The 13,389-nt window shown below is 45.8% G+C and overlaps 1 protein-coding gene across 8 annotated transcripts in view; it reads right to left on the minus strand.

The window, feature by feature from the left end:
- Nucleotides 1–3,605: 3,605 nt before the first annotated feature.
- GGTA1 (glycoprotein alpha-galactosyltransferase 1 (inactive)) overlaps nt 3,606–13,389 on the minus strand; it is a 79,352-nt gene continuing 69,568 nt past the window's right edge. For all 8 annotated transcript variants that reach the window (XM_055541030.1, XM_055541023.1, XM_055541028.1 and 5 more), the window contains 2 exons: nt 10,437–10,574; nt 3,606–6,108 (listed from right to left, as the gene is read on the minus strand). In XM_055541030.1, coding sequence (XP_055397005.1) covers nt 5,415–6,108; nt 10,437–10,574 — 832 coding nt within the window. In that variant the 3' untranslated portion in view covers nt 3,606–5,414. The remainder of the gene's footprint in view (nt 6,109–10,436; nt 10,575–13,389) is intronic.

A 13,389-nucleotide genomic window follows, 5' to 3' on the forward strand; every position in this document is an offset into this window, starting at 1 on the left:
GATATTTCTCCCGGCAATCTTGATTCCAGCTTGTGTTTCTTCCAGTCCAGTGTTTCTCATGAGGTACTCTGCATATAAGTTAAATAAACAGGGTGACAATATACAGCTTTGACATACTCCTTTTCCTACTTGGAACAAATCTGTTGTTCCATGTCCAGTTCTAACTGTTGCTTCCTGACCTGCATACAGATTTCTCAAGAGGCAGATCAGGTGGTCTGGTATTCCCATCTCTTTCAGAATTTTCCACAGTTGATTGTGATCCACACAGTCAAAGGCTTTGGCATAGTCAATAAAGCAGAAATAGATGTTTTTCTGGAACTCTCTTGCTTTTTCCATGAGCCAGAGGATGTTGGCAATTTGATCTCTGGTTCCTCTGCCTTTTCTAAAACCAGCTTGAACATCAGGAAGTTCATGGTTCGCATATTGCTGAAACCTGGCTTGGAGAATTTTGAGCATTACTTTACTAGCATGTGCTGCTGCTGCTGCTAAGTCACTTCAGTTGTGTCCGACTCTGTGTGACCCCATAGATGGCAGCCCACCAGGCTCCCCCGTCCCTGGGATTCTCCATGAGTGCAATTATGCAGTAGTTTGAGCATTCTTTGGCATTGCCTTTCTTTGGGATTGGAATGAAAACTGACCTTTTCCAGTCCTGTGGCTACTGCTGAGTTTTCCAAATTTGCTGGCGTATTGAGTGCAGCACTTTCACAGCATCATCTTTCAGGATTTGGAATAGCTCAACTGGAAGTCTATCACCTCCACTAGCTTTGTTCGTAGTGATGCTTTCCACTTGACTTCACATTCCAGGATGTCTGGCTCTAGGTCAGTGATCACACCATCGTGATTATCTGGGTCGTGAAGATCTTTTTTGTACAGTTCTTCTGTGTATTCTTGCCATCTCTTCTGAATATCTTCTGCTTCTGTTAGGTCCATACCATTTCTGTCCTTTATCGAGCCCATCTTTGCATGAAATGTTCCTTTGGTATCTCTGATTTTCTTGAAGAGATCTCTAGTCTTTCCCTAATGCATCCACATTTCCAGTAAAAGGCCTGAGATTCAACTTGATTGGACTAGTTTAGATCATCTGCTCTCCAGGGGTAGGGGGGGGGAGTGGGGAGGGAAAATGTTGATTAGCTTAGTCTGGGTCACTTGGTCCAACCATGGCATTAGTTGCCATAGAAACCACATAGACTCTATGAAGGAGATAAAGCGAGAAATAAAGGCACAGATGCTGGGCAAATGTGCAGCTCCCAACCAGCCAAAGCCCTTTCAAGCTCTTTGTTGTTTTTCACACAGGCTCTCCTATGAGATTTCATCCAGGGTCTCCCTAAAAGCTTCAGAACAGTCCTCCATGCTTCATACCTGCTGTTCCTCCCTCTGAAACCTCATTCCATTTCCACTTCTCAGTGATCCCTTTCTCTTCTCTCAATGCTCAATTCAGAAGCAGCCCCTCTGAGACTGTTTCCACCTCCCAGACCTTCCCTCCTCTGTACCCCCTCAGCCCTTGAACTTCCCTGAGCCTTGTATCGCTCAGGTTCTGTTTGACTGCTTTCCAGCCAGGCTCCAGGGTAAGTTTAGACCTACCTTCTGTCTCTGACGAGTTTGAGTCCACTAAGTTCTCTTTCTTTAATGTTAATACAAGAATTGAGAGTTCTTGGTGGTGATTCCTTGCTGTTCTCAGTTTCAAAAACAAAATGGTTAAAGTGTGTGTGTGTGTGTGTGTGTGTGTTTGAAAGAGAAAGACTTGAGCTGTGGAAAGAACAAAGGATTTAGAGTCAGACAGTCCTGGGTTTGAATCCTTGAGACTTGACCAGTAGATCCCCATTTAACCTAGCTTTCTCTCTTTAAAAGGTATGCATCCTATATTATGTATTCAGGCTTTCTATGGGGTTTCACACTTGTGAGTATGCTACATGCCTGTGTTATTCATGTATATAAGGTACATTTAATAAATGGCGATTTAATAAATTCTTAGAACTATAAATATTGCCATAGCTATCAGTAAATTACATGGTGACTTTGGCTGAGAGGAAAAAAATGAGTCATTACAAGACAGACAAGCGATGACAGCCCCTTCCAGCCTTACAGAAATTTCTTCCTCTCCAGCTTCATGGGACCCCCAGAGTGGAAGAAGGAGGCATGGCTGTCCCTTTCACCTGCCCCTTCACCCAGCTTTGCCCTCCAAGGCAAAATGCCTTGGCATAACAGCTTCTGTGTGCCCATGGGGTTTATAGGGGCCCTGCAGGCACAACCTAAAGTTAAGAATGATCACAGAGTCTTTTATTTATTTTTACATCATACATTTAAACTAATTTAATGCCCTTGGGGCAGGTTTCGGTGTCCCAGGTGGCACTAGTGGTAAAGAACCTGCTTGTCAATGAAGGAGATGTAAGAGATGAGGGTTCATTCTCTGGGTTGGGAAAATCCTCTGGAGGAGGGCATGGCAACTCACTCCAGTATTCTTGTCCGGAGAATCTCATGGACAGAGGAGTCTGGCAGGCTACAGTCCACAGGGTCACAAAAAGCTGGACACAACTAAAGCAACTTAACACGCATGCATGCATGGGGCAGCTTTAGTGCAGAAAAGCATACCTAGTTTTTAAAATATTAATTCTTATGGCAAAAATTCCCCTTTAATAGATTCTTCCATAAAGCATTTTCCCTGATAGGAAACATGGCCCTGTGTGTGGGGTGGGCCACTTGAGGAGCCTGAAGTGGCTCAACACATTTATCCTTGTCAGCTTCTCTGGTGTGAGCTACAGCTCAGATGATTTCTATCTGCGTGGTTTAACCTTTCTGAACCTCACTTTGCTCATCTGCAAAATGGCAGGAAGTCTCTACTATGAGGGAATCATGCCCTCTTGTATATCCCACGCACCACACTACATCAGCCTGCTCCACTTTGACTTTGTATTCATAACAAATACACCCACCCAGTCATGCTAGAAATTCAGCAAGTCTCTCTTGGGGCTCCCTTGGCCAGATATAGTCCCCAGAGGTCAGGACTAGTAACCACCAGAAATGGTTATGGCATGGTTTTCTCCCTTTGCCCTCTTGCCCACCCTGACCTTCATGGGCAAGCCTAATCCTGCTGCTGCTGCTGCTGCTAAGTCGCTTCAGTTGTGTCCGACTCTGTGCGACCCCATAAACGGCAGCCCACCAGGCTCCCCCGTCCCTGGGATTCTCCAGGCAAGAACACTGGAGTGGGTTGCCATTGCCTTCTCCGATGCATGAAAGTGAAAAGTGAAAGTGAAGTCGCTCAGTCGTGTCTGACTCTTAGTGACCCCATGGACTGCAACCCACCAGGCTCCTCCATCCATGGGATTTTCCAGGCAAGAGTACTGGAGTGGGGTGCCATTGCCTTCTCCGAAGCCTAATCCTACTGGCACTTAATTACTTCAGTGCATCACTTTGGAAAGTTCTATATGAGCATTTGTTGTTATAGAAGTTAGCAAATCTCAACCATGTTCTTTCTATCTTTGTGACAGTGCACACATTTTTTAGAAGGACCCAATGACTTTTTAAAGTCTAAGTATTTAAAATTCTGTTACTGACAGTCCTGAACATCTTTGAGAGAAAATGTACAATCCATGACAAAGACCAGACTATATTGAGAAAATAATTTATTTAATTGTAAATCAGGAATTTTATTTTAGTTTTTTAACATTGAACTATTGATTTTTGAGTTTGTCCATTTGGATTTTAAATTTAAGTGAATTAAAAAAAAATCAAGATCCCTTCAAAAGGAAACTTCATTCCTTTTCTCTGATCTTTGAAGAAACGTCATTTCTTTGCTTTCAGACTTAAACCATGAACTCTCCCTAGTCCAGAATGGATCCCCAAAAACTTGAATTATACAGAAGCAAGAGTCCTAACTGACCTTTGATCTCCCTTTTCTTTTACAAGCCCACTTCTTCAGGATTTTTGTTGGTTTTCTTTTGTTTTACTGGGTTGTAAAAAAATTTGGCAATAACGGAAGAGTAGGAGGCACAGTAAAACAGTAGAGAAAACGGAGGTTTCATTTTATCAAAGAAGCCCACACTGCTAAGCATCAAGCCAGTGAGGTGGCTCTTTAAGCCAATCGCTTGAAAATGAAAAGCAATGACATAAACTGGAACACGAGCAAAATATAAACATGCCTGCATATGTAAATGTTGCCGCCTTTCTCCCTTTACACTGACTTGCTTAACTTTAAATAATATATACAATTTCATAGCTTCTCTTAGAGAAAGGAATTGAATGGTAAGGTGTTCAGTCACAAGGACTAGATCTCCCGTCACCATCCCCTCTACTTTTGACATAAAATCAACTAACCATTTTATTAAACACATCTGGTTGTTATACTTCAGTAGTTCAGATGGGGCAAGGGGAAACGAGAGGTTCCTTGATGTCAGCCCTGCAACGTGGGGCTTAATGGGCTGAGGGTTAGGGCAGATGGTGGCAGGACTTGCTGACAACTGACTGTCATGAAGCCCAGGTCTGGGAAATGTAACCCCTGGCAATTCTCTTCAGTCCCCTGCAGGTTTTGGTTTCCTCGGACACCATCCACTTTGTCTGGCCAAGGATCTGAAGACTCAAGTTCCAGAGTCCGGCATACTGAATATGACTTGGCCAAAACAAGAAGCATCTTATAAGACAACACTGCTCTGGCTGCCTGGATCTGTGCTGTATTTATGTGCCAACCGCATGCCCTGTGCCCCTTAGAAGGCAATGCCCCACGGGGATCAGCTCCCTGTCTTTCAACTCTCTCTTTGCTTATTTCATGGCCAACTTACTTGGAGGCTTTGTTTTCATTATGTGCTGAGCACCCACTGACTCACTCAGATTGCCTGTGACTCCCAACATCTTCACCATATGCATTGGGAATCTTGACTAGTCTTGGCACAGAAGCCAATATCCTGATAAGGAAAGGAAATTGATCCATTTGAGGATCACCAAGGTAGACTGTGTCCTACTAAGAGTTCTCCTGCTGCAAAAGCAACTCTGTGTTGCTTCAGACCCAGCAGAGACAGGAAGACACAGAAATTAAGAGGACAGCCCCTCACAATCATTTTCTTGTTGCCAAATACTTCCCTTTGCGTACTTCTCTCCAGTAAGTCAACTGGTACATGTAGAATGTTTCTGGCTTTTTCTTTGTCTATGACAATTTTTTTTTTTTTTTTGGGTTCAACTGATGGTGTATCCATTCCCCGCCCCCACAACCGGAAATAGCTAAGAAATCACTGGGAATTTACATCTGATTACCACAGGTTCATTCTCCCGTATTACAAGGCTCAAAGTTACAAGGAGAAATAATATGTATTTGCTGTGTTGGTCTTTTGTTAGTATTTTTTTTTTAAGTTAAAATTAAGTGTTACTTTTCTGAGGAAGTAGCCAGAATAATACTCTCTCAAATTCAGAAATGTACTGGCACAAAGTCAGACATTATTTCTAACCACATTATACTCTTTTGTCTGCCAAGACATCTTGACAAGCTTAATATCCGCAGGTAGGCCTATGTGATAATCCCAGCAGTATTCGGGGGATAAGATTTTAGTAGGTTTGTTGAGAAGGAAATACTTGTTTAGATGGCTTTCATCATGCCATTGGGCTTCTATGTCATTTTTCTTGTCCTTGAGGATTCCTTTGAAGCATTCCTGGGTGATGTTAAGGACCTGAGTGGGTGTTCCCCCAAAAATGGCTGCATGGTAATAAAAATCCCCTTCGCCAAAGGGAATGTATGCTGCAGACTCCTTCCGCCTCTCGTAGGTGAAGTCATTGGGATCTGCCTTGTACCACCAGGCTTGTAGCTGGGCCACCGACTCGCCCAGGGTCTCCACCCCAAACTTGTCTTGGAAGACCTGGTCCACGTCCATGCAGAAAAGGAAGTCAACCTCATGCTGGATGTGGGCCACAATGTGCTCCCCGATGGTCTTCATGCGCATCATGCTGATGTCCTGCCACCTCTTCTCAGGCTTGATCTTAAACACCTTGAAGGAGCGCAGAGGACCCAACTCTATCAAAGGCATCCTGGAGACATCATCCACCATGATATAAAAGATGACTGGGTGGCCAACCATGAAGTGCTTATTAGCAGACGTTAAGAACTCCTCCAAGTAATGCTCAATGTATCTGAAACAAAGAAGAATGGGATAAATGTAGCCTCTGGGATTTCTGCAGGCTTCTCCAGTGGGTAAAGACTTGGCCTGCAATGCAGGAGATGAGGGAGACAAGGGAGATGCGTGTTCGATCCCTGGGAAGATCCCCTGGAGGAGGAAATGGCAACCCACTCCAATATTCTTGCCTGGAAAATTCCACGAATGGAGGCGCCTGGCAGGCTACAGTCCATAGGGGTCTCAAAGAGTCGGACATGACTGAGCAACTGAACACACACCCTGGGATTTCTGCAGGAGACGACATGCTGTTCTCATCAAGACATGTTCATTGCTGTACTATTATTTCTGGCCACTCTCCACCATACAGTCACTCAACTTTGAGGAGGTAAAGTGACTTACCTAATGATTCTGGAAGGTGACTGGGCAGGCCAGCCTCTCTTCTCTCACTCTTGGAAGCCAGTCAGGTGGAGAGAACATGTATTCTCAACTGCTCTGGGCCCTGCAGTGTAGCTAAATGATACAGGCCCTTCTCCAACATCCAGACACCTGCAGTGTCTCGTGCTATGGATGAGGGATGCCTAAGTCTTTCTAATTCTGTGGTTCAACAGCAGGAGGCTCAGGGCCTTCAGTTTTATAACCCATATTCTTCAATATCAGCTTTAACTGTACTGAAGATGATCATCACTACCATCTACCTTACTTATTATCCCTTTGTCTTATTTATCAGTTGGTTCCAGACTTTGGGTAGGCGGAAGTGTGTTAGTCCTTTTTTCGTACTGTTTTATTGAGATATAATTGACATATAGCACAGTTTAAGCTTAAGGTGTGCCAAGAGTTGATTTGGTATATTCATATATTTCAAAAGGGCTTCCCAGATGGCTCAGTGGGTAGAGAATCTGCCTGCGATGCAAGAGACACAGGAGATGCGGGTTCGATGCCTGGGTCAGGAAGATCCCCTGGAGGAGGGCATGGCAATCCACCCCAGTATTCCTGCCTGGAGAATACCATGGACAGAGGAGCCTGGTGGGCTACAGTCCATAGAATCACAAAGCGTCAGACATGACTGAAGTGGCTGAGCATGCAGCACACATATATCACAAAATTACCACCACTGTAGCATTAGTTAACACCTTCATCTCATCACATAATCATCATTTCTTTTTGGGGGAGAAGATTTGAGATTTATTATCTGAATAACTTTATAAGTATATAAAACAATATTATCAACAATAATCACAATGTTTTACGTCAGATCCTCAGAACTTGCTCATTTTATAACTGGAAGGTCGTACCCTTCGATCAACATCAGGGGGCGCTAGTTCTCAGGCATCTCTCAGAAACCCCAACATCCACTCCAACGGTATCCTGCCCTACCAGATGAAAGGGTGACATGCCCCTTAGGTCCATTGGGGATGCCCTAAGACTAACCATCGCCACGCTCTTCTCCTTCTCTGGGACCCAGAGAATGGGTTATGGGACATGAATATCCTTCCACATTACACATTCACTTTAAGAGTTTTCCAGTGGTTACCCCAAACACCAATACATTATCCAGCTACCACCATTGTCAGACCCATCCAAATACCAGAGCAAATAACCTCTGATTTAAACTTATTTTAACTATCTCATTTCCTTTTCTAATAGGTTTTAATTATTAGAACATTTTTAGGCTTACAGCGATATGGAGCTGAAACTGCAGAGTTCTCATATACCCGCATGCTTCCTACTCCTTCCCACAGCTTCCCCCTCTATCACTGTCCAGCACCCACTGCAGATTATGAACCCAGACTGACACATCATTATCACACCAAACCCACCATTTACATTAAAGTTCACTCTTGGTTGTGTATATTCTATGGGTTTCAACAACTATATAATGACAAGTATTTTTCACTGTGTATGATATCATACCGAGTATTTTCACTGCCCTGAAAATTCCATGTTCTGACTATTCATCCATTCCCCTTTGCCAACCCTTGGCAACTACTGATCTTTTTACTGTCTCCATAGGTTTGCCTTTTCCAGAATGTTACAAGGTTGGAATCTGACAGCAGGTAGTCTTTTCAGATTGTTTCTTTTACTTACGAATATGCATTTAAGGTTCCTCTATCTCTTCCATGGCTTGATAGATTTTGTATTTTTTGCACTGGTAATATATTCTACCACCTAGATGTGCCACAGTTTATTAATCCATTCACCTACTAAAGGACATCTTAGTTATTTCTAAGTTTTAGAAACTATGAGTAAAGCTGCTATAAACATCCGTATGCAAGTTTTTGTGTGGCTCTAAAGTTTCAGCTTTTTGGTGAACACCAAGGATGCAATTGCTAGATTGTATGATAAGAATATGTTTAGCTTTATAAGAATCCGCTGAACTGTCTTCCAAAGCAGCGGAACCATCTTGCCTTCTCGCCAGCAGTGAATCAGAGCTCTTCTTGCTCCATATTTTTGCCAGCAGTTTGTGTGGTCAGTGTTTTGGACTTGGGGCCTTCTAATAGATGTGGTATTTTAGCTATTTACTTATTCATTCAAAAAACACGTTCATGTCTTTTGTGAGCCAAGCTACACACTATCATGTGACAACATGGGGATGACAGAGAAGGAAAGGCGTTGGCTTAACACAACTTGCATCACCCCCAGACTCATGCTCAGCGAATGTGGACTAAGTTTAATTTGCTTATCATACTCCCGGCCAGTTATGACATTTTGTGAGTAATAATAACTGGCATTTGTTTTTGCTCCTTAGTTGCAGTTTGGATTCCCGTTCGTTTCTACAAAAATAAACTGTGGTTTTAATACTGGTCTCTGGAAAAACCCCGGGGTTTACAGTATTGATTCTTTAAACGGAGAGAATATATCTAAGCAATTGAAAGAGGGACCTTGCCATGGCTCTGAAAAAAATCTATTGTGCCCTGAAGCTTGGGAGACAATCCTAGGGGGAGGGGAGGGGGCCCTTGTGAGGTTTAACATTATTTAGAGAAGAAAGCATTGCAGTTGGCTCCGGGCATTGTTATTTGAAAACAAACCAAACATCACACCTCCTAAAAGTCCAAATCTACTCTTGCGAGGATTTATTGCTGCAGAGTACAAGCAGTCCCCTCCTGCCTCCAAAAGGAGAGCTCAGGGTTTTCACCAGGGTGTACAATTTACGTTTAGTTCTGTGAAGCTGCGGATACAAGGCTGAAGCCATTGTGGAGCCGCAGGCCACATTCTGTTCTTTGTGGAAACATCAGGAGTAAATCAGTCTACAGGGTAGCTGGCTTGTCGCCTCTCATACCAAAGCATGAGGTGAGCTAAGCATCTGCTCCAGACTCATAACAGTACAGATCCTTCCAGTAAAAATGTCAAAACTCCAGAGTCACCCTTCTCCATCAGAGATGCCCCTGGGACCAGCACAGGTGGTGGCATCAGGACTTGACCAGCACGGCGAGGGCGATGGCTTCTGGGCTCTGGGCTGGGGCCGGTCTTGGGAGTGAAGACACACAGATCCTCACTCAGATCAACCTGGGCCTTCACCGCTGTCTGTATAAGCGAGCAGTCAACTTCCCATGTGGTGCTCGGAAAAGATACAGATGGGAAGGCCCATGGAGGGGGGCTGCAGGGAGGAGGCTAATAGGAAAAGGGAACTTTTGCTTTCGTTTTGATAAAGAAAAAAAAAATTCTCCAAAAGAACAAAATGGGTTATATTTTAAACTAATATCACAGCTCCGACTTTTAAGTAAGAATGATTGCAGTTTGGGGAGAAATGTCGTTCTAAACAAGGAAATGGAAGCAGAAACAGGAACCCATCCAACCTCTGGAAGAGGAAGTTCTGGCTGGCCAGATCTCCAGGGGCCAAAGCCTCTAGGAGGAGGAGGGCAGAGGCAGCTGAGGAAGCCCAGGAAGAGCGGTCAGCCAGCCTGACGTGGGGAAGCTCCACGCTTAGTCACTTCTGTCCTTGGTTCTCAGTCTGGGGTCTTGAGCGCGTGGGAGAAACAATGACACACGTTCGGGCTGTCTAATAGCTGGCATTTTTGGAATTCCCAGAGAGGGCCGTGGAGGTCAGGGTGGAGGCGGCTCTGGGTGTGCTGGAAACTCCAGGGCTCAGTGAGTACAGCAGACACTCTAACCTGCAACCGGGGCCTCGCTCAGGTGGGAAGCTGTCCACTCCCCATCCACTGTCTTGCTCTCAGCCTCCTGGGGCCTCAGCAAAAAGGAGCCTCAAACAGTCCTATTACTCCATTCTCCTGTCTAATGAATCAGACACGTCCATGAACAGCCTCCATGAGCCCAGGGAGCCCCTCACCAACCTTCTGACTGTGGGACAAAGGAAAAGTCAAGGTTACTTTTATTAGCCACACCTACCTTCCGACGGCGAAAACCGTCAGGCCGACGGTAATTTTCTGCTTGGCATAATAATCGTCTAAGACGGCTCTGTTGTAAGTGCCTTCCCACACCACAGGTGCCTTCCAGTTCGTCATGGTCACAACCTCGGGGCGTTTACTGGTGACAAAACAGAGTCCATGAGTCAGGATGGCCTTGCTAAGGTGGGGCAGAGACATCTGACGGAAAACGGCTCAAACGTGGCTGGTGGTGACCATCCTTGAATCCTGACGAGAGTTTAACCCCGAATAGTCAGCTGGCAGTGTGACATCTGCGACATCTTCTGGGTGAGGGACAGGAGACGGTGGCCCAGGTGCCTGGGGGCTGCCTTAGCAGGGGCCCTAGGGGGGTCTTACCTGTACAGCTCATGCTCTCTGTCCGCCTTTCCTGCTTCCCCTATCCTCATCTTCCTTCAATATCCCACTCCCATCTCCACAGCCCCTTCCTAAGCTGCCAGTGGCATCTTTAGACGTTATTTATCCCAATGGGTGCCATCTGACCCAGAAAAAGCCCTGATGCTTGACGCAGGGGGACAAGACAGTGACATTAGAGCTGAAAGAGGAAGAAACTGTTTCAATCTGCCTTTTGCCAGAAAGGAATTTCTGGTTGTAACCTGGGTATAGAACTATGGGGCTTCTGGTTTTACCGTTTATTTGACACACAAGGAGCAGACAGTCCCTAAGAAAGGATCCTGCAGGCTCACAGTAGCCAGGGATGAAACACAGGGACCCTAGCTGTCACCTCTCTCAGATCACGTTTCCTCTTTACAAAGCTGGAGGTGGGGGAGGGGGGTGTTCTGTGCACTCAGCACACTTGAAAGGGACTTGGCAAAGCCAACACAAACACAGGAAGCAATGTAAGAGCAAAGACAAACCAATGAACTGTAAAGAGTAAATGCAGAAAGGCTGAGCAGCGGCTGGGGCCCAGGATAAGGCAGGAATGGGGTGGGGACTCAGCTCCAACCCCATTTGGGTTTACAAGTGACTGCCCTTCCCTGGCAGGAAGTGGAGACTGAAACAGTCATTTAGATGAACCCCTGTCACACAAGGGCCCCACCATGTGCTTGCACTTCAGCCACTGCGGGGGGAGGGCCAGTGACTGGGGCAGAGTCCTGGTGGCCCCATCGGGCCCCTGCTGACTGTGCACAGGTGGCCTTGGTGAGGCTATCAAGGAGACATTGGCAAATAGATCGGCCCACTGAGAACTTTCTCTCTCCCTCACACATGGGTGGAGAGTGGGTTTTCACAACACTGCCCCTCCGCCATGGCTGAAGCTAAGTTTTTGCAGGGAGGCTGGGCAAGGCCAGGTCACCCCCTCCTCACCCCAGCGCCCAATAGACACTCGTCCACACCTCATGTTCTTCCGTCACCAAGCTCTGCGGTCCTCCTGTTCTAGAACCAACCAGGCCCTCCCACCTCCTCCCAGTGCCCTGTGGCAGGCCTGCTTCCCTCCTCTGCACACAAGGAGTCTCCTCCAGAGATGGGGAGGGACACTGCCCGGCCGGCCCTCCCCGCTGGGTCTCGTCTCAAACCCCACAGCCCGGCTCTACCTGCACACCCGGGTATGTCAGCGGTGTGGCTGCCCTGGACAGCTGCTCTGGGTTTCCCTTCAATCGTGAAAGCAGCTATTTTGGACTCTGCACCAACCTGCACAAGACACTTTCACACACACACACACACACACACTTTCTCAGGTAGTCCTTGCAAAAGCCCTGTCATGTATTATGTTCTTTGTACAGATAAGAAAACCAAGGCTCAGAAAAGCTTGTTAACTTGTCCAAGGCCAAACAGCTAATGAGGGTAACTAATGTACCCTGGATACTTCCTATGGAGCAACATAGTACCCAGGGCTTCACCCTTCAGAGGAAGCTGCTATTTTGATTCCCATTTTATCAAAGCAGAAACTGCAGCACAGAACAGTTAAATAACTCATTGGAGGTCACACAGCAGCTATGGAGTCGAGCTGGAATCTTGACCCAGATAGTCTGACTCAGTAAGTCCATGCTCTGAAGCACTACATCTATTGCTTATTGTGTTGGATATTTACTTGTTAGGCTGACGACCTGGGGTTAAAAACCAGGTTTGTCATCATTTCCATTCAACTTAGATACTTCAGCATTTTTATCAGTACAGATGAGAAATGGGCTTTTGTATTTTGTTTTTAGAAGCTTATGGGATGCTTTTAGTCACATAAAACCCCCAGCTTTGTTAAATGACTAGGTTTCAAAACCAGAAAAACCACACACACACACACACACACACACAGGCTTATCACTCTATAACCACTATTTCTGAATGTAAACCCTCCCATATATTGTCATCCCAACCATTGCCGTTCTTAGTGAAGCCTGTCAGGGATGTCTTAGCCGTGCTGACCCAACCCATTAGCTAAGCCATCCAGCTGCGTGTGAGCTGAACATTTAGGGAGAAGGTAATATTTTTAAGAAAGAGAAGAGAAAGGGGAGGAGGAAAAGGAGGAAAGGATGGTATTCTTATTTAACACTTCCAGGCATCGGGGCTCAATCCTTGACTTTCATTCTTTCATTGAAACTCCCAGCTACCTTCTAGAGTGGGTGCTGTCATGACCCTCATTTCACAAATAAAGAAAGTAGGGGCTTGGAGAGCAGGAGAAGGGAACTATCACTTAATCAACAGGAGGGGTCAGACCAAGGCACTAAACTCCTCCAGGCACTTCTGCTAAGTCCCTGCTCCCTGCCAGGCCCCACGCTGAGCTCCGAGATCAGGGGAATGAGACCTGCCTACCCCTTGAGGGTCTCAAAGTCCTGACAGTGGCCAGCCTGCTGCCTGCCACTCTTCCACTGCACGACCACTCAGTTCCACATCTTCTAGAAAGGACTGAGTCAGGACACCCATGTCCAGTTTGGTTACTTGATGGGGAAGATTGCTCTGAGCAAGGGGAAAAAAAAAATGTAGTA

This window comes from Bubalus kerabau, chromosome 11 (genome assembly GCF_029407905.1).
Source record: "Bubalus kerabau isolate K-KA32 ecotype Philippines breed swamp buffalo chromosome 11, PCC_UOA_SB_1v2, whole genome shotgun sequence".
Taxonomy (NCBI): domain Eukaryota; kingdom Metazoa; phylum Chordata; class Mammalia; order Artiodactyla; family Bovidae; genus Bubalus; species Bubalus kerabau.